General features: G+C 41.6%; 2 protein-coding genes across 2 annotated transcripts; both read right to left on the bottom strand.

Annotated features, from left to right (window-relative positions):
• Positions 1-1284: 1284 nt before the first annotated feature.
• On the bottom strand, positions 1285-9936 carry LOC125896741 (protein SOGA3-like). Its single transcript, XM_049589586.1, has 8 exons — positions 8750-9936; positions 7857-8081; positions 7481-7639; positions 6945-7010; positions 4237-4506; positions 3759-4148; positions 1739-2401; positions 1285-1606 (listed from the first exon to the last, which is right to left on the bottom strand). The coding sequence occupies exons 1-8, from the start codon at positions 9506-9508 to the stop codon at positions 1496-1498; spliced, it is 2643 nt and encodes an 880-aa protein (XP_049445543.1). The 5' UTR covers positions 9509-9936; the 3' UTR covers positions 1285-1495.
• Positions 9937-15430: 5494 nt separating this feature from the next.
• LOC125896751 (elongation of very long chain fatty acids protein 4-like) lies at positions 15431-25624 on the bottom strand. The gene is made up of 7 exons (XM_049589601.1): positions 25342-25624; positions 23582-23673; positions 22101-22288; positions 20523-20603; positions 18540-18711; positions 18256-18383; positions 15431-16693 (listed from the first exon to the last, which is right to left on the bottom strand). Exons 2-7 carry the CDS (start codon positions 23646-23648, stop codon positions 16412-16414), a joined length of 918 nt encoding a protein of 305 aa, XP_049445558.1. The 5' UTR covers positions 23649-23673; positions 25342-25624; the 3' UTR covers positions 15431-16411.
• Positions 25625-26579: the final 955 nt, after the last annotated feature.

Genomic DNA, 26579 nt, shown 5'->3' on the forward strand with positions numbered 1-26579 from the left:
AACTGATCCACTTTTTGGGCCATTCTTTTGTAGACATATTGTTGATGAACAATAGCAGTATTATTGCATTCCCTGTGACTACTTCATGATAAAAGTCAACTGTTTTGACAGTTAAATGCTTTTAATGTGAAGCTTTAACAATAGGAAATGTTTCGTTTGCATTAGCAGTAACTTCAAGGTCCCGAGTGTAGGATTTAGTGGCATCTAGTGGTGAGGTTGCACATTGCAACTAACTGAATCTTCCCCCGTGTGCCAAGCGTGTAGGAGAACTACAGATGCTGACGTGAAAACACAAATGTTGCTACCTAGAGTCAGTGTTTGGTTTGTCCATTCTGGGCTACTGTAGAAACATGGCAGTGCAACATGGCGATCTCCTTAGACAAGGACCTGCTCTGTATGTAGATATAAACGGCTCATTCTACAGTAATGCAAACACAACGGGCGGCAGGAACCCAGAAAAAAGGGCCTCCTTATTATTTAGAAGGGCTTGCTGTGTAGTTTTGTTGTTGTCACCTTGTATGTAATACCATGTAATATTTCAAAATAATAGCATTATTAAAAAATAGTACACACTTTGATTTTTATTTCTTTCTCCATTTGTGGCGCCCCTATGGATGATGGCACCCTAAATATTCACCTATACTGCCTATGCCACAGCTGGCACTGTTTTCCTCTTCCACTGAATCTGTCATGTTTTTTTCTACAGAAGCCCAAAACAGACAAATCAAACACTAGCTCTAGACAGGGCAGTTTGCGTTTTTGCGTCAGCCATAATAGTTCTCTTATGCACTCGGCACACTGAAGAGGTTGTACTTGGTTGCAATCTGTGACCTCACCACTAGATGTCACTAAATCCCACACACTGGACCTTAAAGGATAAATGCAGCAAATAAAATTTAAAGCAAATGAATTAACTGAAACAAGAACAGCCGGAAGTGAAATCAGATGAAATAAAAAATATAATTTGCCCTAAGAGTAAAAGTAAGGTAGATTGTACAGCATATTATTTCAGCGTGCAGGTGCACATTAAGAAAAACTTTATTATGTTCCTGTGAATTTCAAATTTCAGTAAAACCAGCACCTGCAACGTATTAATTGTATTGATGGTTCAAAGATGCCTGAACCTGAAACAACCAAAATGTCTTAACACAGAGGACATATTATGTGACTCTGTCAATTGCTGTCATGCAACAATCCTACCCTTTATAATATGTCCCAAAATAAAACACTGTTGTTATCGAGGATTGGTCATCTTTCTTAAAGCACAGTGTAACTCACCTTCTTGAGGACCGGACGTGGTCGGTGATGTGTTGTGGATAATGTCGACTCCAGTGTTGAATCTAGTCACACTCTCTTGAATGTGACTGCAGCCTTGGCAAGTGCTGAGCTTTTCCTGTGCTTTTTTGGTTACCTTGGCAACAAATGACGCGGGGAGGAAAGAATAACAACAGAGCAAAAACAAACAAGGGATGATGTGAATTAAGGGAGGCGTACATCACAGAACAAAGAAGAGAGTAAAAAGAAAGACTAGTTTAAAGATGGTGGCGTAAGAGAGGGAGGAGAATAACACAAGTATGAGGATGAGCAAAATGATAGGCTGGAACATCTGGGCGGAGGATGGGTGGGGTGACAAATCAGGAGGTTGGATTTAGTGAGAAAAGGGAGGAAAAAGAATCAGCGTTAAACTGTTTGAGACATTTTACATACAAGTCTGAAACATTTTTAATTTTTGTCTCACCGACAGCGGCTCCTCCGCCTCCCTGTCCTCAGGCCTCGGCACGTCCAGTCTGTCTATGAAGGTCTGCAGTTCTTTCCGGAAGGCCTTCATCTGAGCGTTGATGCGATACAGCAGCTCATGTTCCCTGATCCTGCTCCCATCATCCTCTCCGCCCTCCTCTCCTCCTCTCCCGAACATCAGGTCGCCGTTTGAAACATAGACCCTCGCCTCTGAGATGATGGTGGCCGTGTCAGCGATGAGGCGGTCGATGGTCCGAACAAGCCTCTCCGCCTCCAAACGGATGTCAGTCATTTGCTGCCGTTCACGCAGGCTGCACCGGCCACCAGGCAGGAAGCGGGCCAAGGCGGAGGAGGCGGCACCCTCGGGCCCCGTGGGGGTGTAGAGACCCCGTGTGGGCGTCAGGCAACGGCTGCTTCCGTTATTGTTTCTGACCTCATCGGAGTCACTTTCCCCGCCTACAGGGCCCTCGCGTTTGCGGTGTGGTGGGACGAGGCGTGAGGAGGTGGAGTCCTCATCACTCTCACGGCGACCACTTGTCGCACCGCCGGCATCGCTCTCTGCGTCGCTGTCCCGTGGGCTGGGCCGCAGGGAGAGGTGGGAGGCCAGGTCATAGCGCTGCATGTTGGAGAGGAGCACGCGGTTTTCGTACTGCAGCTGCATCACCTGAATAAAAACAAAGAAACGTTACCGTAATAAGGTTTATAAAATAAGATGTACATGACAACATCGCTCCACTGGCCAGCTAATCGCCACAGCTCTGCACTGTGCTCATATGGCTCTTATTGCTGATAACCGGATGATGGCGTCATAGAAGTGTAACACCCACCCTCTGATTTCCCCCTTAGTTATCAATGTTAGCTCTGTCACCACTGTTGCTGTTGTTAGCACTGTTTATTAAGTTAGCATCATTTGCTGCTAGCTGCCAGCTCAACCACCTCCATGTTGAGAGCCGTGCGCAGACAATCCTGCCGTAGACTCTGAATCATAAATACGCTCTCAATGTTGAATACATCTCCTTTAATACTAATTAGAAAAACACGCTACACTAAAATGATAAACATGGTAGACATTACACCTGCTGCACTCCGACATGTTCACATTGTTAATATGAGCATGTTAGCATGCTGATGTTAGCATTTAGCTCAAAGTTAAACCTCTCAGAGCAGCTAGCATGGCTGAAGATTCTTAGTTGTGTTAGAAAGGGATAGGTAATTTCATAAAGAAACTGGAAGCTGTATTTGTTTTTGCAAAAACGTTCGTTAATTCATGACGAAATAGAGTGCCCAGTTTTCTTCAAACAACAGCACTCTAATTTTAGTGTTAAGCATCAGGTAATTTTTACGAACACAAACTTAGCTTTATGCTAGTTTACAAATGTTAGCATGCCACCACGCTAAACTAAGATGTTTAACAAGGTAAACAAATCATTAAATACATAAAATTCATCAGCATTTTAGCATTGTCAGTGTTAGCATGTTGCCATACTAGCATTAGCATGTCACTCAAAGCATGCTGTGCCTAATGGTGCGTTTCATTTGCGCTGGGAAGACTTTGTGAGAATTTCTGAGTTTCAAGTGAGAAATTTCTACTGGAATTCCCCTATAAGTCGGATTTCTGACTCGCAAAGTCGGAGGAACCTCCCCAACCCTGACATCAAAATCCAAGATGGCTACTTTGCGCATCAACAGTAGTAAAAGCTGTGCTAATATACTGTTCGTTAGCACTTCTGTCTTATTTGTGTCTCATTAAAACAGTCGTACACACAGTACTGTTCAACCTCTGTCTGTGTTGCGACAGTGTTTGTATGTGCAAAATACAGTGTAATCACCGAGTATTGCTGACACTGGCTAACCTGGCTAGAGCTAGTATTGCTCACAACATCCTGGTTAAAGAGGATACAGTATGGTTTACTTTTAATTTTATGGCTATCATAAATAACATTTTACAATATTTTATGTCAGCTCATAGCTAAAAGGCAATTATCAAATGAATGTCAGTTTTATCAATAATCCTGTAATACCTTGCCACTCAGGTCATTGATCTGTAGCCTTGCTGCCTTTAACTCCTCCTGCAGGACTTCTGCCTTTGCTCCATCAATCCCTCCACCTCCTGCCGCTCCTCCCGCTCCTCCCCCATGCCTGGCGCCTCCCTCGTGGGTGCCGGCTTTGAACCGTAACTTGTTCAGCTCGGCGGTTACTCTCTTGTTTTGATCTTCAGCGTCAGCCAGGTTCCTCCTCAGCAGCTCTGCCTCGTCCTCCACCAGCTGCAGCTGCTGTCGGAGCTCCGTCAGATCATCACCGAGGCCTCGCCCTGCACCCGGCCCACCCATCGCTCCACACCCAGAGCTCCCAGCGCCTTCTCCTTCACCACGGAGGTCGTCAAGCTCGGCTCTGAGGCCACGGTTCTCAACCTGTGGGGGCAGAGGGACAAAAACTCAACACTCACATGAATCCCACATTACTACCTTAATAGCCCCATGTAGCATTGTCTGCTCTTACCTCCAGTTCCACTATCTTCCTCCCCAGGATGTTGGCCTCTTCTTCCACCAGGCGGAGCCGCAGCTTCAGCTCTGACTCACGGGTGGTGGGCGGACCCCCAGCCTCTCCTTTAGGATGGGTGCTGTCCAGCTCCCCATAGAAGGAGCGGTACTTCTGCAGCTCTTGCTCCAGACGGTCCTTCTCTTTGTCGATCTTGGCTGTCTTCTTTCTCATAAGCACCGCTTCCTCTTTGATGAAAGCTAGCTGGCACTTCAGGTCCTCATTGTCCTCCTGGAGCACAGAGACAACACAGACTGTAAATACTACGTAGAATTTAAATAGAAACAGTTAAAACCTAATCCTGAAGTTTACAAGGTTGGTCTCCGCAATAAGGCGTAAAGACGGAAGGACTTAAGATTAAAGAGAAGATTTTGTAGCGCAGCCAGTCGTTATCTATCATTGGACCGAGAGGATGAAGCACGTCTGCTAAGTCTAAAGTAATTCCCAGAGCTCTGCAAACTCTCAGCTTTCATTTAAATATACTTTTCTTCGAACGAATGGAGCTTTGGCCCTTAGCCTGAGGTGCCAAGCAGAATGTTTGACTTGAGCATTATGTGAGGATGTGAGGTACTGTAAACCTGCGGGATCTACAAGGGTCCTTCCTGTCCTGAGCAGGAAGGCCCTACAGCGTATGATAACAACTGCACAACTCATTTCAGGAGCAGCGTTCCCATCCATTCAGGACATCTACAACACCAGGGTCATCAGGAGGCCCCACAACATCATCAAGGATAGTACACAGCCCAACCACAGTCTCTTCACTCTCCTGCCATCAGGCAGACGTTACAGGAGTATGAAATCCAGAACAACAAGACTGACCGACAGCTTCTACCCACAGGCCATCACATTGCTGAATAACATCATCAAACACTGCCCATTGCACTCACTGACTGCTACAACTTGATCTGATTTGTTGCAATATTAGCATGATGGCATCCTGCACTTTGATTTTAAACTCAGGTTTTCTTACTTACTTATGTGCTTCTGGTTATTTATTTTTCTTAGAATATAACTTTAATTGTATTTTTATTATTGTTTTGCATGAAGGGAGACTGGCAATTCAGAATTTCATTATATGTTCTAAACCACTGTGTTTTAACTTCTTTTTTTAAAGTGAAAATAGACATGTTTTTGCTTTGACTTGACGATATCAAGTAAATGATCATAACGTAATGGCTATAGAATAATGGTGCCATCAGCGTTTCAATTGGTTCCCTATGTGGCTCGTCTTTCTGCCACCTGTTACGATGACCCAGGAAAATGAAGGCTGGATTTTTGCCACAAAGGAAGTGCATCAACCATTGCACGACCACAACAGGAAGAGCATAGCACTTTTGTTTCCCTGGTAGCTATCAGTAGCCATCCCTAGTTCTCACAGAGCATCAGTGTAAGGTCTTTGCAGTTTGTCGGTGAAGATTCTCAGTCATCCAGGTCATGGTAATCATAAGTGCTATATTGTAGGCAACTGGACTTGATTGAGTTTCTTGAAGACGTTTCACCTCTCATCCGAGAAATTCCTATCCAATCCACCCAAGAGGCTTTTTCAGTTCTGAAGAAGCCTCTTGGATGAGAAGTGAAACATCTTCGAGAAAACTCAAGCAAGTTCAATTGTCTGCTATATAGCACTTATGGTCTTTGCAGTTTCTTACCCCAGAGCAGAAATGGTGGACAATGGACCAACCAAAGTAACTGTGGAAATTGACTCTGCTAGACTCTGAGGAAAACGGAAAGCAGTCCGTTGTCTTTGTGACAGTGGCACCAACAATAATACCACTTGGAAACACTAAAGGGAAAAAGTTTTGCCTGGGTCCAGAACTTTAAATTCATCCATTCCATCTGAGTTTCAGTTGGCTGATTCGTCTGGCATTGTGACACGAAACAGCTGTTTCTGGGTTAAAATTTAAAAAAAAATGACCAATGAGCGCCAGGCGGGGACTCAATAAGCCAATCAGTATCATAGGCAGGACCAATGCCTGGGTCCAGAACTTTAAACCTGTCCTTTCTGCCGAGTTTGAGTTGACTAATCTCGTCTGGTATTGTGACATAAATCAGTGGTTTCTCAGTTAAAATAAAAAACAACCAATGAGCGCAACACAGAGACTCAATCAGCCAATCAGTGGCAGTGGCAGGGCTAACACCATTGTCAGGATGTTATCTAGAGTTGTCAAGCAGTGCCCTAAAACCAATGAGGAGTAATAATGATAATGGTGAGAACTATAGACAAGATAGACGCTGCTGTTGAGGCTGTTCTGTATTTACATCCTCTCAATATTGCCTGACATCATAGTTTACTTTGCTCCGCTCCACTCTTAAAACCTGGGCCAATCAAGTATGTTGGCATGGCTATGCATCAATGTGGACTTAAAATAATGTTACATTCAGGTGGATATATTGGTCTCTAGTGATTGGTTAGGGAAAATCGAATCTCCGTCTCCCAACAGAAATACGTTAGAGTGGACACAATGTCAGACTGAAAATAGAAATGGAGTGTAATGAGCTGACAATTCTGTCTGATATCAGGCGAGGAAAGAAGTCTGTTTCTACTTTAATGAGTCTTATTGATGTCTGGAATTCATACAACTTCATGACAAGACTTCTCACAAATACTCACCACGACGAACAAGAGAAAAAGATGACGAATTACATCTTTATTTGTACAAACATCTCACCTCTGTAGGAGTCTGTGCTGATTTCCCAGTCTTCTGGATGTCCTTGCTTCCTCTTCTCTTCTGAGACTGTTGGAGGGTGGTAAAATGAAAAATTAATGCTTGAATGTCCTTTTTTTTTTTTTTTTTTTTATCTCGTGTGTTGCGGTTTGAACCCATGGTGGGGGAGCCCTTCTGTGTGGAGTTTGCATGTTCTCCCCATGTCAGCGTGGGTTTCCTCCAGGTACTCCAGCTTCCTCCCACAGTCCAAAGACATGCAGGTTAATTGGTGACTCTAAATTGTCCGTAGGTGTGAATGTGAGTGTGAATGGTTGTCTGTCTCTATGTGTCAGCCCTGTGATAGTCTGGTGACCTGTCCAGGCTGTACCCTGCCTCTCACCCAATGTCAGCTGGGATAGGCTCCAGCCTCCCCACGACCCCTGACAGGATTATGGAAAATGAACTGATGAATGAATATGCATGGTTTACAACTTTTTGGGGGCCTAAAATTGGGCGATAATGACATTATTTAGTAGCCATCTATGTCAGTGTTGTCTTACCTCTTTGGTTTTGTCTAATTCATTCTGCAGGGCTTGTTTGGTCACTTCCACCTCTATGAGTTTCTGTCTCAGTTTTTCGTTCTCCTCCTCTGTCTTTGTGCGCTTCTCCTCCACCTTCTCCAGCTCGTGGTGCAGCCTCACAGACACATCCTTCGCTACCTGCATTGTATGGTTAGTGTGAGGATACAATCAGTAAACTCTACTATCTTTGGGTGATTGCATACCCTTCTAAAACAAAATAATAATAAATAAACTCAACTTAAAAACCTGCTATATGCATAGGAGTCAAAGCTAAAACCATGGCGACTGTGTTCATGATTACACTGACAGCTTGCACATTAATGAGAATACTAATTCCTTCCCCTCTCCTCTGCACCTTCAGGTCCTGCTCCAGACTCCTGAGCAGCTCCTCATCGATCTCTCCCGTTTGGGCGTAGCGCAGCCTCTTCCTCTCAGCCTTCCTCAGACGGTACTGCAGGATCCGGCAGTTTTTATTGGCCCTCTCCAGCTCACGCCTCATCTCCTGCAGCTGACACGTGTCTTCTTCGTAGAATGTGTCCCTCATCTCGTCCATCTCGGTCCTCATCTCCTCGATTTCACACTGGTGGGTGCAAAGTGAAGACTATGTGTCACAGTTATGAGATGGTTTAATCTCGGCTGTCTGTGGTTTTTAGAAATCTGACTTTTGACTCCACAGAGGCAGTAATGGATGTTTTGGAGCTAAGCCAGATATAGGCAGCTTCAGACACATGCACATGGTTTTAAATCTGAAAATTATCTGAAATTAATAGATGTGAGTTACTTGAATTATATTTATCACTGTGCCTACTTTGCAGTAGATGTTTCCTGCAGCTGCTGGCATATAAACATGCAAACCCAGCTGTCAGCTCCCTTGGTTGTCCCTCATTTTGACACATGATATCATTGATCCTAGCAGATCCATACCAGTTTGATCAATAACCAATTATCTGTAGCTGGGGTATGTTCAACTTGGGTCTTAGCTTCATGTTCTGTAAGACAGGGAGGATGTTTACCAGACAAATCAAGTGATGCTTGCTTATCTATGACAGTGCAAACACAAGATTCAGTGCAGAGTAATGTGGTTATGGGCCCACAGGCTTTAAATGCAAACATGTTTTTCTGTTACAAAAATGGCTGTTTTGCAGTGGATTCTGTTGAGGTGACAAATTGCATCCTCATACCACATTTGAAATCATCCCTAGCTGATGCCAGAGCACCATCCTACATAAAAACAGCCATGCATCAAACCTTAAGATCTTCATTTTCCTCCAGCAGCCTCTCCATCTCGTCTTCATAGGCCTGGTCGTGCTGTGTCACGGACCCCGCCTCTGTCGCCTCTGCAGCCGGCTCCGGCTCTTCCAGCGCGGCCTCCTGCGTCTCCATGTTATCCGCCGTGTTTTGCATCCTCGCCCCGCTTCTCCTCAGTCTCTTGTGCAGGTGGAACTGGATGAGTTCAGCCTGTAAGCATCCTCCTCTCCACAAACCCAAACCGAGGCCCGCGCCGCAGCCCACAGACGCGCCGCTCCTCTCCCTGCGGCCGGCCGCCTCCTCTCTGGGCTTCTTCCCCTTCTCTAGCGACGCTCTGCCGGGCAACAGACGCAGGGAGGAGTCGCCTTTGAGGCAGGGCAGGCGCAAAGCGGAGCGACGGGCCGATGCTGATGATGAATCTGTCGGATCTTCCCCGACAGCATCCGCCCTGTTTGGTCTGACTACATCAGCTTCAGCACCATCCGGGTGAACAGCTGCCTCGCCGCGGCTCTCGGGCTCCCTCTCCCTTCCGTCTGCGGATCTTAAACTCTCCTTCACCCCGGTGTTTCTGCTCCTTCCTGCGGGCGCAGGGGATCTGGGCCTGTCTCTGCGTCTCGGAGCTCGCTTGGTTGGCCCTTCCTGGGCTGTAGCCGGCGAGGGAGCCCGGTGCTGCCTCCTCCTCCTCCTCCCTGCGCTATTGTCTCCTGATGATGTTGACGATGATGGAGGATCTGCAGCGCCGCCGGCGGCAGCCTTCATTTTCTGCTCTTCTGACACAAACTCCAAACATCCGCTGCAATCTCCTCTTTACCACAAGTGACACTAAACATATCCACACAGGATGCTCACACTTATTTAACTACAAAACTATATTCTCACTATATCATAACATTCACACAAGTCCAGAGTTTTAACTCAGATGAAGATGCGTCCCATAAAGGCGCCACTAGATGCCGCTTTAGACTCTCACCCACTCATCCTGACCCACAGTCCAACTTTACAAAGGCCTACTTGTTTAGTCCAGGTCCATTAAAGATGGCCTGCAGCCTGCTGGACCGACACACTCTGACCGACACCTTTATAAATAATAAAAGTCCAAAGTGATGCATGTTCACAGAGAGCTCCACATGATGGGTGAAATCTTACCGCAGAGCAGTAAACAGAGTCGCTGACACAGGGCACCACCAGGCACTGCAGGGGCACTGACCATATGACGTAGAGATGTACGTCAAACCAGGAAGTGAGCAGCCACCCCCCCTGAAGAAATCCCTTCCTGGCAGAAAGCCCTGAAAGCAAACTACTCCCACAGCCCATCAATGCACTCTTATCCTTGTCTTTCTCCCTCTCTGCTGCAAAGAAGTTTTACTCTCATGACTGTGGTTCAGTGCATTAAAGTTAAAGCAGGCTGCACAATATTTACAATGCAAGTAGCCTGTACAAATTTAAACTAACACGCAGAATATTATAGTCATGTTTTATTTACTTTAGGTTGTTCTTTTCTACCCCAGCACCCAAGTTACCACAAATGAATTTACCTATTAGTAAAGCTGGCCCACTAAGGGACTGTTCTTTACTTATCAGAATAAGGGGTGGGTGACTGGGGCGTGACTTCGTTTTTTATTTTCATTTTTTAAAAACTGTGACCCTAAGCTGCAAATATTTTTCTCTGAGCCTCCCTGAGTGACAGGTGGAAAATGCATGACTCTTCCTCCACCAAAAATGAGTTATTAGATTTTTTAAACTTCAGGCCTTTGCACACTGAGCCTGTTTATTCAGATGTGTTTTTTAATACATCATCCAAAAAATCCTTACGCACAGAAACTTTGCACACTGATTCCGATGTGTTTTATTGTTCTATTCATTGCAAAAATTTGCAATACATGACAATAAAAAGACACATTCACTCCTTTTCCTCTCTCCACTGGAGTTACCTATCTGACTGTCACCACTCCCTCCCTGTATCCCCTCCACATCCTCCTCCTCTTCATCATCATCCACCTGAATATTACTATCTGACCTGTTGAAAGTGAGCTGTCTGAGTTATGGAATGATTCTGTGCACCCTGTTCTGTTCCTGTCTTGGCATGTGTACAGCCCCTAATTTTGGCAAATTTAAAGGCTGTTTTCTTTAAAAAATGCTTGTTAAAAATACAAAATACAACCATTTAAATTTGTATATCCCTCCTTTCCTAAGCCAAAATCAAAAACAGAAGTCCCTCCCAAGGGCTTAAAAAATGATTTGACATGCCTCTCTCTTTTTGCACCACCCCTTCCCCCAACATAAGTAAGGAACAGTCCCTAATGTCTGAGAAAACAACCCAGATAACATCTCTGATTTCTCTTGAGTCTTATAACAGAAAGCCTGTATTAGGAACTTTGAACATTTGAAACACGTGGGCATTTATTTTAGTTTTGTTTAGAGAAAGGTCAGTTTTTTTGTGTCTTCATATGGTTTAAGATTAGAAGAAGCCACAGGGACCATGCACATAATGTCTGTGCCAGTTTAGTTAACTTGGCTATTACTTGACTGTAGTTCCTGTGTGTGTGTGATGAAAGCTACAAAAAACACATGAAATACCTAAAAACAGGTATACTGTACATATATCAGAGCACATTTCATAAGAGCACACAAAATATGTAAAAACAAGAATATCAATACTTAAAACATAAAAACAAAGCTCACTTCGGAGTTTGAATTTGTTACAAAGTATTGTTACACACTTGATTGTGTTTTAGCCACAATTGAGGTTATTGTTAAACACATTTATTGCAAAAAAAAAAAGAAGACATAAATTCAAGATAATGTATCATCAGTCCATCAAAAAGATAATCAAATGTAGCAGTCTATGGGTTTTAATAAGCCTCTTATTGTGGTGCCATATTGTTGCAGTACTTGAGTAAAGGAAAAAAAAAAGTGCAAATTCGTGTTTGGAGTCCATCTCTTCTTGTGAACGTGGAATTTTCCCAATAATTCAATAATTGTACAAAAAAAACAAGATAATAAAATAAAATTAAATCTTTTTCCTTCTTATTACATATACAAATGTCTTCATCCTGAAACTGAATTGTTTCCCATTTTTCTTTCTTATATGATGGTGAACATCCAGCCAAAATATTCTAGTGTACAAATATATCATAGTCATTTATCAGGCAGGAGGGTCCAACAAAAAAATCACCACTGGGTTGCATCATGAAAACTGTAGGATCTATCTCAGCCTTTACAACTTTAACCTGTGTCTAAATGCTGAGCTTGATGAGAGAACCCTTCGCTGTCTGATTCATATATGTAGTGTAAGCAGATTCAGGCCCAGCAGGGGGCGCTCTCCACACATGAAAGTGAGTCAGCCCAAGCTCTGAAGGCAATCTGTCCCCCACAGACGGAGAGCCAGTAAAACGCTGACTGTTTCCACTCTGTTAGGCTAGAATGAGCTTCTTAGTCATATAATTGCTAATGAGATGAGTGAGTGACGGGTCGAGTTTGCAGAGATTTAACCCCTTCAAACTAACCCTTCACCCTCTAAAACACTGGCCCTCTCACCCTGGGTGGGTCAGTCAGCAGTCACTCAGCTAATGAATCCACAGGCTTACATACAGGGGGGGACAAAGTGAAGGAAAAACCTGAATAAAAGAGCGGAGAGATACATCAAATACAGATGTGTCATTGCAGCAGGGCTTACTGAATGACTTGGTGAGAAGATGATGTATTGAAATGCTACAGCCTTCACAGTCACTACATCTTAACCCAGCTAAACACAGAGAAGATTTTGTAAGATAATGCTCACCCCACCACCATCTCCATAAGACCAGATGACTTTCATCTTAAATCTATTCAGTGTGTTAAGTTTGTCACCCATCCACATCTGTATATACACACATTTACATACATTATGGCATGCCATTTAGGAAATTATGATATATTTATAATATGAAGTCTGAATATACAGAATGACAGTCAGAATATATGGAGTCAACCTGGAATATATGAAAAGCAAATCGGAATGTATAGAATAAGTTTGAATATATTGAATGAACCTTAAAGATATGAAATTAAACTTGATTATATAGAATGAAAGTTTGAATGTATAGAATAACCTTGAACATATGGATGGAAACTAGGAGTATTTAAAATACATTTTTGACTTTATGGAGTGAACCTTGAATATATGGAGTTAAACTTGAATATAGGTATAGAATGATAATCGAAACATACAGAATGGAAGTTTGGATTGGTGGAATGAAAACTGAATATATAAAACAAAAGTTTAAATATATGGAATAAACTTTAAGATGGAGAAAGAATGTTGAACATATATGTGAATATACAAAATGAACCTTTAATATATGGATTGAAACTCGACTATCGGTATGGAATGATAATGGGAACATAAAGAATGAACGTTTAAATATATGGAATGAAAAAACAGAAGTTTGAATATATGGAATGAACCATGAATATATGGAAAGAAAGGTGGAATATAAAGAATAAAAGTTTGAATATATGGAATGACCCTTGTGTATATGTAACGAAAGTCAGAATATATTGAATGAAAGTTTAAATATATGGAATGAACCTTTAATATTTGGAATGAAATAGAATGATACTCGAATCATAATGAATGTTTAAATATATGGAACGCACAACGAATATAGTGGAAAAAAAGGCATTATACCAAATTAAAGTTTGAATATATGGAATAAAACTGTATTATGTATGGATTGAAACTTAAATATAGATATAGAATGATAACAGGAACATGCAGAATGGAAATTTGAATATATGGAATGAACCTTGAGTATATGTAAAGAAAGTCAGAATATATCGAATGGAAGTTCAAATATATGGAATGAACCTTTAATATTTGGAATGAAACTCGACTATAGGTATAGAATGATAATCGGATCATAATGAATGAATGTTTAAATATATGGAATGAATATATTGAACGAAAGGCATTATACAGAATGAAAGTTTGAATACATGGAATAAACCTTTGTTATATATGGAATGACACTTAAATATATCGAATGATAATGGGAACGTAAGAAATGAAAGTTTTAATATATGGAATGAAAATTTTAATGTACAGAATGACAGTCAGAATATATGGAAGAAGCTTGAGAATATTAAATGAAATCTAATGACAATTAATAAACATCCTGGCGAATGCGTGTACGGCCAAAATAATACTGGTTACCGTATTCTACAGATGAAGAAATTTGTTTGCTGTTTATATCCTGAAAGACTGAATGCAGTGAACTAGGGTGCCAAGTTATTCAAATTTAATTTCATATATTCAAGTTTCATTCCATATTTTCAAAATGTCATTCTATATATTATGACTTTAATTGTATACACGTATATAGGGATGTATTGAGTTCTGTATCAAGGTGTAAATGTTGTAGCCCTCTGCTAGCTATGTGGCACACAGCTCTATGGGCTCCATAGTATATGTGAGCATACAGGTATATGTCTGCACGTTCCTGCAGCAGCAGGGATGCGGGTTATAGTGACCTGAGCTAAATGCCTTTGATAGAAAAGCCTTGGCCCTTCTGCAATCCTCTTAGTCCCTGGCTTAGATCCCTCTGTGTCCCCATGGAGGACAAATACTCCTCCTCTCACTCATCTCATCAGGTCTATCATTCACATCTACACCCTGAGACCTCCTTTCCACCTCCACCTCCACCTCCACACTGGCGCCAATGGGTACAAAGAGACAGGTGGTGCTGCAGCATGATAAAGTGGACTGCTGCAAATTAGTGCATTACATGTATGGCACCGTAGGCTGGAGGGAGGAGGATGTGGGGAAAAGTAACACAATGGGTGTGATCTGAGACTTTTGGACGACAGGAAAAAAAGATGGTGCATGAATAATTTAAAAGATGCCATTAGTAAATCCACAATGTGGTGAAAGAGCGATAGGATATAGTGTTTCTAATGACAAAGTGGGTGCGGAGTGTGTGAAATTTATGTGGATGGGAGGCAGAGGTAAAGTCCTGAGATGAACCAGGATGTTAAATTCACAGCACAGATGCCACACAAAATTTAATAGATAACATCTTGCTAATGTTGAGGGCTCTTTTTTGCTCTAACCTTTATCACTTTAAAGTATTGTTAAGTCATTTGCACGAAAAATCAACACTATGTAACAGCTAAATGTTAACTAATCCATACAGTTTGAGAGTTGCAGTAGGGACCTGGTGGCAGATTAGCAAAGGCTTCTCTTCCAGTGACCTGCTTTCCTGGGTAACTCATGGAGTGACGTGGAAATAAGCTCTTTTGAAGCTAAAGCCAATTTACCCCCAAAGATTAGGGCAGATCTGTCTGGACAGGCCAAAGACATAGCCTACCTCTGCCTCTCACACACACACGTAGAAGAGACCTTTCCATGCCGCAGATCCCGGGATGGAAGAGGGATGAAGGGAGCAGAGGAACGATGAGGGAGAGGAAATGGGAAGATCGGGGCTGGGAAGGCTTTGGCTCCAGATTAGGCTCCTAATGGGGTATAACGTGATCCTATATGTTGAGTTACTGTGGCGTTAAAGTCGCTGATTTTGACTTGACAAAGACACACAAACATGATCTATGGGGTGCTGACATTGTCTTTATTTCAGTTATATGTGCAGCCAGAAGCTGTGTCCGCTTTCTTATTAAGACAATGAAATAGCCGTTTGTTTTCTTTACAAAAAAAAAAAAAAAGCTCTTGTCAGGAGGAGTTTCCCTTCAGTCCTACATGGCAGTGAGACAATATTGAGCTGAATTTCAAATCTCTTATTCTTGCACCTCGGCTACGTCACACAGCAAAAAAGGAATAAATCGTGAGGACCCACAAAAAAAATATTATTAACAAAGATACCCACAAATTTGCATAAATACTAAAAGAAACTACAGTCGCCCTCCCCCAAAGTGTTTTAAACCAGGTTTTTAATTCACAATGAACACAAAGAAAATAGTCATCTGTAAATGCAGCACAGTTATATCAGTTTATCAGACAGCAGAGAAAGTCTGTGACATGTTGGATTGGTCGATGATTTGGTTGATGGCAGTTGTGAGAATGTCGTATTGTGATTTTTCCATTCGCTACCTTTGCTCTAAGTGTTCGTAAACAAAAATAATTAGCCCCCCGAAAACCTTTGGTATAAACATCTGCATGTGTTTTGTTGGTAATAGTTAAAGTCATTAAAACTCTTTCAGAGCACTATAAAATAAATTAGCATATTAAAGACTATGTAAGCTTTCAGTTAAAACAATACTGGAATCCAGAGTACAAAAGTTGGAGGTGAATTTTGGTTGATAAGTTAGAGGATGCTGAGCAGTGTGTAGGTCCTTTAATATTTTGGTCCTGTTACGGTCCAAAACACAGTTGGACAGCAGAGCGCGGAGCCTACGTGATCAGTATCTTGCTTTTCTTGATATTTAAAAAAAATGTAATGGAGACAACCAACACCCCTCTCTTCCTCTCAAACCCCCGTACAGACACAACACACACACTTCTACCCTTTCACCTTCCCGAGTTGGTCACAAATCACATCCGTCTACGTTATTTGCAGGGATGATGAAGCCGGTCTGGTTTCTGTTTATCCCTTCCCTACCCTCCCTGCTTCTCTGGCCCTTAAAACAACTGTCCTCTTTCCTTTAATCGCCACGCGGGCCCCTCTTCCTTCTTTACTCCCTTTTCGCTCGTCCTTTCTTCTGCCTCTTCCCGTTATCCTCCACCTCCTCCACTTTGCTATGACCGTTAGTTACCGTAGATGTGCCGTTTGCGATGGGCTTGCCTCCCTTATGCGTGGAGGAGGGTTTGCGTCGGTAAGCGTGGTAGTAGAAGTTGGCGAAGAGGATGATGAAGGTGACGGCGTAGCCAATCAGAGCCCACTGCATCCAGGCGGGGAACGGACAGCCTGTGTAGAGGGAGTGGCCGGCGTGGCCGATGGTCACGTGGAACTGGATCTGTTGAACATACAAAATGTCATGATGAAAGGGTTAAAGGTGCAGTATGCAAAAGATAGTTGATTGTAGAGTCTCATGCCCGAGTCTTCAAATAGCAATGCTTTGGTTTAGTGGTTCGGCCCGACTACCAGCCAACCCAAAGCATCTGTATTTGACAAGTTGGGAATGTGTCCTTACTCCTAAAGATCCGTGGTCAAAACCGTTTGATACCAAGTAAACCTGAGTCACATTAAGGTGCAACCTCACCGTGTTTCTCTTCTTAAACCTACACTACATAACTTTAAATTAAGTACATAACATTACGTTACATACCTAACGGCATACATGGGGCACTAACTTGCCGCATATTGTTACTGTTTCTGAATCGATGTATTTTGCTCTGAACCAAAAAATCTACAGATTTGATCTCTTCCGTCTATTTCTAGTGCTTACAATTGTTTCAATGACTTAACTGCAATGTTATGAACAACTGCACTAGGGTTGGATATCGGTATTCGATGACTTTAGAGGTATCCATCGAAATGACCCATACTAAATAGTATCAAAACATCTCCAGTGAAGTGCTACCTGCATAGAACCCTTTTTGCACCACAGATCTGATCATAGACCGTCCAGTCTACCTGCTGGATACTAGCAAACTTTCTCTTGCTGCCTTCTCCAGAGTTGCTCTCCTCCAGGCAAACAGTCAGTTCAACATCTGCCCGATAGCATGAGGTAACACTAATATCCAACACTGAGGTCTTGAACGATCCCAACACATCGACACCAATGGCTCGACTCTGTTGTTAATAACCATCAGGTAATGCTAGCTGTGTGATGCCAACAGTTGGCTCTGTCACTGTGTGTGTGGCTGGGCAGACTCTCACAACTGTCCCCAGTGTGGAGCTCACACTCCTGCAGCAGCAGCTATAACCCACACAACCTGTGGTGTGGTTAAGTTGAGCATGGTGTATTTGATGGAGGTGGCAGTTCAGCGTGCTGAGATGAAACCAAATGTTTTAAAGTATAGCCATACTACACACCACTCCATTCATATTATGGGAACCCAATGAAGTGCTCTATTGGTATTGGTATCACTTCAAAGGTACTGCTTTTGTAATTTTTTAAACAATACCCAGCCCTTGTTGGCACAATTATGTTATCTTTGTCAAAGTGACGTGCTTTGGGCTGTGGAGTGGCAACCGTATGAGTGGTAGAAGGTAACTTTAACCCCAGAAGTTGACTTAAACGTCACCACCTCAACAAGGCCATAAAACTGTGTTCGGCATGGTGACGTTCTAAAGTATCATTTAGCCACTTGTTAGCAGTTTTTTTAGACACATAAAAGCTTCAAAATTCATGAGTGGGGTACTTACAGACATATTTTATGCCGTAGAACAAAACGTGAAAACCTCGACAGGCTTTATTTCTGGCATTGAACCAAAAACCTATTTAATCAACCCATTAACTTCAAGACAAGGGTACCAGAAGTGCATAGATGTTACCTCATGTCTGGAGCACTCAATACACATCTGCAATTTTTTACAACTCAAAGGACACATGCAAAAATAAGTAACACCCACCATCTGAATAATGGTGAGGTATTTCTTCCACCAGAGGTACTTCTGCATCTGAGGTCCCAGAGCTGCCAGGCCGTAGTAACCGTACATGAGGACGTGGATGGAAGAGTTGATGGTTGCACCAAAAAATGCTGTGGAAAGATGGAAGGGTTAAATCTGTATCAGATGGCATGGTGGTTGTGTTATTTATAATTAGCTAGTGTGCAAGTGAAAGTCGCTTCTTAAGTGTCAAGATCAGTTGATAATTTCGACATCTGGATGTGGTTACTCAAGATCCTTTTACTCACACTGTCCACCGGGGACCCATTTGATGCCGATCCACCAGAGAATGAACATGGTGCAGTGATGGTAGACGTGGAGGAAGCTGACCTGGTTGAACTTTTTCCTCAGGATGAAAAACACTGTGTCCAAGAATTCCACTCCTTTGGAGATGTAGTACCACCAGAGAGCAGATGCTATCTGAAGACATGAAATAAGGTGGAGTGAAATACTGCAGCTCGCTCCGGTGGATCTGTTCGCGATAACAACATTGACAGATAACAGCTTAAGACTGCAGATGTGCAGCACTCATTAGTGTCACTGAAGGCCCTGGTTAATCAGCCTTTTACAGCCCCAACCTGACTCCATTCAAGTAGGGCAGTTGAGTAACATACTACGAATAATCACCACTGCAGAGAACAGTTTTTAAGAATAAATATGTGAACAAGGTATAAAAAAGGAACAAAATGCTAAAATTTAAGTTTAATGCTTTAATTTTTTGTGAGTGCCCCAAAAGGCAACTCTACAATATTGTCGCAATATTCATATGAAGACATTCAGTTAAAGATTTTGTGATATTTGATTTTCACCGTATCGCCTAGCCTGAGGTAAAATAATATCATACTGTAGGATGATAGCATGAAGTAGCATCATAATATACATGACAAAACACTTACATATCATATATTACGTGTAACTGTATCCTCCTGAGACCCTGTGTCCTCATATGAGGACATCGCATTTTGGGTTTACTTGACCTTATACTTGATTCTACCGAACTCAGACCTGTTGTCGTGGACACTTCTTTGTGCCATCTAGTGGTAGTAAGAGCACAATACACTAATCCATGTAAAAACAAGATGGCGGCCATCTCTGCCAAGTCAGTCTGCAGCCAATCCTGACACAGAAGTGGACAAGGTCCAAAACCTGATCACATTTTATGGTTGAAACTTGTTTATTTATGATTATTAATGATTGTAGTTTGATATGGCAACAAATTTGACCAATTTTAGCAACAGTAGCAAGCTCAGACACTGTAAATGTTTAGTTTTTAATACTTATCGAGTCCTGCTGATCCCAAATTGCTAGGAGAAATTGAAAATGCATACCAAACAAAAGTTCGGGTCTCAGGAAGAATGTGAATAAATGTATATATTGCAGATGTAGTCGCGATTAGATGTCCTATTGTCCCACAGCAACATGTCACACATCACTCTTTGTGCTCTTCTATCTTAGGCTGCCCTCCGCTCCACAGTGTACATAAAAAATACTCCCTACTTCCTGTTCAGGGAATGTTGGTTTTGGGAGCTTCCCACGACAAACTTCCTCCATTCAGAACACCCTACAATGTTATCTACACACACATCACTTCCTCCATACCTTACTCTGGTAACATAAACACCTCACATACCTGTTGCGGCTACTGTGAAATGTTGCGCTACAGAAATATAAATAAAAATGTTTGTCGTAATATTGAAGTTACACGGAGCTGTAACTTCAATACTGGTTTGGCTAGTATAAAGTTTAGCTTAAAAGCAGGCATGGAGCAATGACGGATGGGTAATCTTGCTTGTCAACTTCTAGCGAACACAGTTCATAGTTCCCTTTGATCTGAGCATTGTTTGCTCCCTATGGTTTTGCTTAATGTGGCTGAACAACCGCAGTGAACTACCAGGCGACTCACTCCTACCAGCCTGCTAAACACATGCACATAGTACACATGGCTGCTCTCTGAGCCGAGGTGCTGTGGCATCATGCCACCGTGATAGAGCGAGGCCAGAGGGTGGAGGTTGGGGTGGAGTGTTACAGTGGTGAGACCAATTACCCCCGCCTATCTGAGCGCAGGCCACGCCCTGTTTGTCCTGAAATCACTACAGATATATCTGTAGATGTCCTCCTTTAACCCCCAGCAAAACTAAATGCACAGATCTCCTCGAGGTCAAAGGTTCCTCAAGTTAAGTTTGTGTTCAGAGGTGTGTGCTGAGGTAATGTGTGTGTTGGAGGGAGCTCACCCTGACTTCGTTGACATCATTGGAGTAGTTGACAGGCTGACAGAGGTAGCTGTACCCGGCTGCTCTAGAGCCTAGTAGGAGCTGATGGGAAGAAAGGAACCACAAAGTCAGAGAGAGGCTGAGAGAGCAATGGCTGACATTTCCTAATATTTTGAAGAATGCAACAACTACTGCTATAATCTCTGTTCGCGCATTTGTTTTCTCAGAAGGATACCAATAATTTACCAATAAGTTTTGAGTTTTCTATAAAACCGGACACATCTGAGAGCCAGTAGACATCAGGGATTGGAAATCACTGCTACAGTAGAATCTGTATTCTGTAATAGTGCAGGAGGTGCTGCATCTTATTTTTCATTAGAGTAGATGTATCACCAGACACATTATTTGCTGAAAAAGAAAATATGTAGAGTAGGGCTGCAACTAACGTTTATTTTCATGTTTCTTCTTTAATCAGTTAGTTGTTTAGTTGTCTATACAATGTCAGAAAATGTTGAAAATATGGATCAGTGTTTCCCAGAGTCCAAGATGACGTCCTTAAATGTCTCGTTTTGTCCAAAGATATTCGGTTTATTATCAGAGAGGACTAAGAAGCCAGAGAACATTCACATTAAAGAAGCTTTTTTTTTATAATGACTCAAACCCATTAATCCATTATCAGAGAGAACGCCTGTTCAACCACTTAAATTTCAAATTAAAGTGGTTCAACTGAGAGTATCTGTCCTCTCCCTTTACGTTAAGTAGTAGGTTTGTCACAGTGGGCAGTATCAATAGTGACACACACTGCTGTAATTTGCTCTGCACCATCCTTATTGTCTTTTCTTGCCTTTCTGTGCATTCTGTGTGAGCAACCAGCAAAATGAAACATGCATAATCAGCCGGCGATACGACAGGGCAATTGGATGAATATCTGTGTATCGCCAGTTGGTTATTTTGGGCAATTTTTGTCAATTCATTGCTCATTTCATAGTCTCCGAAGAACAAATGAGAGTCACTGTTCAGCAGGCAGCAGGGAGAAACAGGAAATGAAGGCCCGACGACTCATGCAGTTTTCTGATCAGGCCAGTGAAAAATAAACTTGATGTTATCTAAAAATAAATCGCGTAATGCAGGGATACTCAGCTTCCTTTGCCCAGGGGCCACTTTTGCAAAATGACAGGTGAGGGGACAGTTTATAATCTTAAACCAAACATTAATACTATTTATCAGTATATATATTAAATGGCCATTTTCAACCTTTCTACAATTGTTGTATGCAGGTGTGTCTTAGGATTTGAGGATATTTAGGGCTTATCTTAAACCTCCCCCCGGCACTTTTTTTTTTTTTAAAGAAACAAACTCTATTTTGGAAATATTCAAATACTAATAATATGATGATTATAATATTAAAATCTGAGCGTAAAGCCAAACTTGACTGTCACAGTGTTTCTTTGATATAGCCTGAGGGAAAAAGATTTGTTAACACTTGTAAAGGGAAAACATATTAGGATCTTTTTATGTAGTTGCCATGGCAACAAAAACAAAAAACAACACTATAAGTCATGTGTACTGTGATACACGAAGTAATCTCCATGTCCTCACCTCTTTGGCGATGTAGAAGTTGAGAACCACCATGCTGAAGTTGTAGACTATGAGGGTCTTCCTGAGTGTATAGGGCTGGCGGTCCTGCATGTATCTAGGCCCCGCCCACAGGAAGAACAGGTACAGGCAGCTGATGGCCAGAGTGGGGACTGGAGATGACATCATTGGCCAGTTCTCCACCCTCTTGTCTGGAGGAAAAAAAGGTTCATTTCAAAAGTTCAAACACATGTCATGCCTGCTGTATTAAGGTTAATTTGTACAGTTAACTCCCACACAGTTATAGAACATGCACACACACTGTAACAACCACATGACACTTGATTGGTGTGACACAAGTGTATCAGGTTTGCACTGAGTTAGATTACTACATTATAGTTTTGTAATAATCACTTGAAGGAAAAGTTCAGGTAAAATCCAGCTTTATTAACATATTTTATACTTTTTTTTTTGCTCTTTTGTGTCTATACAATATTCTAATTTACTTAACAGCCTTTTCCTGTTTAACCACACTACTAAACTATGTATTTAATTGTATTTAAATTTATGCCCAGGCTACCTGAGGCTGCTTCCTGGTTTAACTTTGACCTGCCAGATTTAATCATGTAGTTATGCTATCGCAAACTTGTGCATGCTTTTTTTGTTGTTGTTGTTCGTAAATTCCATTATATTCAATACGTGCATTACGCAGTATGCGCACTTCAGAAATTTATGATAAAAGTTGTTGAAAATATATTCAATAGTATAGAAATAACTTTAAAATAAATTCAATTGAGACAGCAGGAGAAATTACTTTGCCTAACAGATTTTATATTGTTGCTTTGTAAAATGCTGTCGAAAGAAATAAAAAATATAAAAAAAAATAAAATAAATTTAATTGTACAACAAATGAAATACAAAAACTAAAAGTACGGAAAAGGGAAAAAAAGCAAAAAATCAGTATCTTTAAAAAAAAATACAAAGTCTTTTAAGGCAAATCGTTTAATGCATATAATATTTTACTAAAATAATAATTAAGTTAAATATGTAATTTTCGTCTGATGAGAAATAAGGATTGTTTAAAATGAGTAGTATGGAACATTTTGGTTACAGCGTATATCACATGCGTGTTATACCCCTTTCTCTTCCCCCCCGTTATCAACCTTTTTATCTTTTAAATTGAGGCAAAAATGCCAAAAAAACCCCCACTTCTAAAGCTTTTCAGTAAGATATATTTTTCTTTTTGTGGAAAGGGTCTTCTGTAAATCAAACCAAAAAGAAGTGGCATGAAAACCATCTATGTTCATGACAAGTATGCTCACACTTTCGGAAAGATAACATCCTAAATTGGGCACTTTTCTGTGCCCTATCTCTACAGGTACGCTGATGACTATAATCTTATCATAACCCATACCATTTTATCTGATAATTTGCATGACAATAACAGTCGACAATCACATATATGAATTGGCACATGCTGCTCTTGAGTGATGTAAAGATCTTACCTGCTATAGTAAGGCCCCATTTGTAAAATTCTACAGTGTCATTCACAAGATGTGTTACAACCTCCATGGCTCTGCCTTTGGTCCTGATTATACTGTGGCAGGGAGAGAAAAGGAGAGACAGAGAGGTAAGGGAGCAGACATTGGTGAGAGGAGCCACCATAATTAAATCACAAACCATACGTATCCTATCAGTCTAACTAGTAGCATGAGGAGCTACGCTACGGAACCACTGAGACACATCTCTGCCATAATTAACTTCCAACTGACGATGTGCACATGTTCATCAGGCCAAAGAGAACACTTGCCAGCATCATATCAAACTGACATCCCCAAGTATAAGAGCCTTTTGAACAGGGATCTGTATTATGCTGTGTCATATTATACAGTACACAATGGACTTATTCGGCTCATTATAAATGAATGGATGAAATCCATTACACTCAGCATTGCTGCAAACATCCCAAAAGATGGCATTAGGCCTCTCTTCTCTTTCCGTCGTTTCAAACAATATTGTAACATTAACCATGGCAAGATGCTAATGCACTTTGCATTGATTCTTATGATTCCTGGCCAGTCACAACAGTTTGAGATGACTGGAGGAAATGGATAATTAGTTTTGTCTCTGTATCTGACACTTCAGATAGATAGAAAGATAGATATGGATGAATAGATAGACTCAATTCCTCTATTAACCTCCTTTAACTTAGTGATAGTGGTACCTATTCATTAAGGGAGATATGTGTACCTTATTGTCTGTAATTAAGCAGCATTACATAACAAACATTTCTTATCCACCTGAGAGCAGGTGTCTCCATATTAATCTATAATTAATCCGATGCGTCAGATCAGCTGCCCTTTCAATAATTAATGTGCACCAATGAGCGTCCACTCCACGCTGACAAGAAAAGTGCTGAGTATTTGGAGCAATATTGCACATGGGTGTGAGCACCCACCATATAATCTGCAGCATGGACTACTTTTTTTTTTTGCAGGACTTCATAAAACAACATACCCAACCCAGGGTTTGGTTTAGTTGCAGTGGCCGGCGGAGGGAAATCAGATAGAGGAGGGTTAACCGGGTTTGTGCGCACACAAAAAGACAGGGGCGCATGTGTCAGCAGGTTTCGCTCGGACCGCTCAAGAGGCTTAAATTCAATTGATCAACGAGCTTAGATGTAGGCCTAAGTACAAATGCCCAACGACCCACAAGCCTGTTTGATGGTTATCTGCCTACATGTCCTATGACACACTAAAAAAAGCTTTACTGGTCAATAAAAATAGAAAAATCTGGGGATAAAGCTTCCACACTGTTACAATGACTCTCTTATTGTAGTTCTGAAATAATAATACATTTAATAAATGTGTGTTTTAAAAGCTGTAGCTTACAAACAGTCAATTAAATCGTTTTGTTTAATCGTAGGGATGTTAGCGGTAATTTAATTTTGCGGTAATTTTGCTATTCAAATGTGCCTTTTGCCCAGGCTTAACAGGTGGGCGGGTGCTAACAGCGAATTAAGTCGACAATAATGTTAGCTAGCGTTACTGTAAACTATAAAAATGTTAAGAAACGTATTTTCTTGTCACCCACATTATGAATTAGCTTTAACATGAACAAAGGGCTGGGCTCGTCTCCATTAAGGCTTCTTAATTAAGCCCCAAAATAACACTAAAAACTGGGAGTTAGCCGGTTTTTAAAAATATAAATACACGAATAGCATTAGCATGCTCAAATTACGACAACGTTAAAAACCGTTACTCACGTCCTCGATATTTAAAAGCGTGTAATGACATCCGGTGCAATTTGATGCCCAACTCCTCTCAGTTACGGCTGCGCTCCTCTTCTTCTTCTTCGTCTCCTTCTTCTTCTTCTTCTTCTTCTGCTGCCGTTACTGCTACTCAGTTTCTACGCCGCTCCGGCTACAGTTCGACATTAAACAGCAATTTGGCAAGAAACTAGACAAGGCAAGTTAAAATCTATGACTAAGATAGGCCAATTATGCATTCAGTCCGTGCCGGCCGCTCAGCCGCATCATCTTCTTGCAATCTCCTACACACAGAGAAGCCAGACGGTATTGCGCATGCGGGAATTCACCCTTCGCGTCTCGTGTGTGTGCGCGCGCGCGCGGCAGCCGTTGGCAGCTCTGTGTGACAAGACGATTATTTCCCTGTGTTCTTCCTCGGTGTTTTCCCATTATTATACAGCTAAATGACCAATTAACACACACATTAACCCACAAAATAACTTCTAGCCGTCTAAACTACTTAAATCATCCTAATAAACCTCCATCATGTTCTTTTTTGTGTATTTAAACAAAGCTAATGTTTCCACATCTTAAAATCACTTGTCTAAATCCATGTATTTGGCTCTGCAGGTAGCAGCTGACAACATGGCGTCAATGCCCGGGTTATCCCACTAGATGGTGCCGTCAATCCATAATTGTATCTTCATTTCACCTGCCCTCTCTGACACACACCAGCAACCAGAGATGAGGTTTCTTTGAAGGGAGACTCTGTTACAGTAAGTCAGCAGTGAAGTTCCCTTTTCCCTGTGGTCTACACAAACACCGTGCTAGTTAGACACCTGTTGGTCACTGACGGTTTGTTATGTGTCAAAAACTGCACAGTCACTGTACAAACACAAATTAATTACCAAACATCTGAGTGAAATTTAGTTGGGATAAGAGAAGGAGAGCCCATGGTGCCTCATTTGCACTACATCATGTGTAGTTGGTTGATTCAGAGAGGCTCCATCCATTCAGTGGCATAAGGAAGTTACAGAGGGCCCCAGTGCAGGGTATCATGCATGTATTGTCTTGACACAAATAGAGATTTGACACTGGACAACATCAACATACATTTTACCCAGCAATCATCATTGCATATCTAAAAAAATATCAAAGAAAGTAAGAAACGATCATTTAATTTAATGTTTTTTATAGTTTATTTATATATTGTATAGCTTATGTAGAAAAGGCGTATAGTTTTGTTTTACATAGCA

The sequence above is a fragment of the Epinephelus fuscoguttatus genome, linkage group LG11 (assembly GCF_011397635.1).
Source record: "Epinephelus fuscoguttatus linkage group LG11, E.fuscoguttatus.final_Chr_v1".
NCBI lineage: Eukaryota > Metazoa > Chordata > Actinopteri > Perciformes > Serranidae > Epinephelus > Epinephelus fuscoguttatus.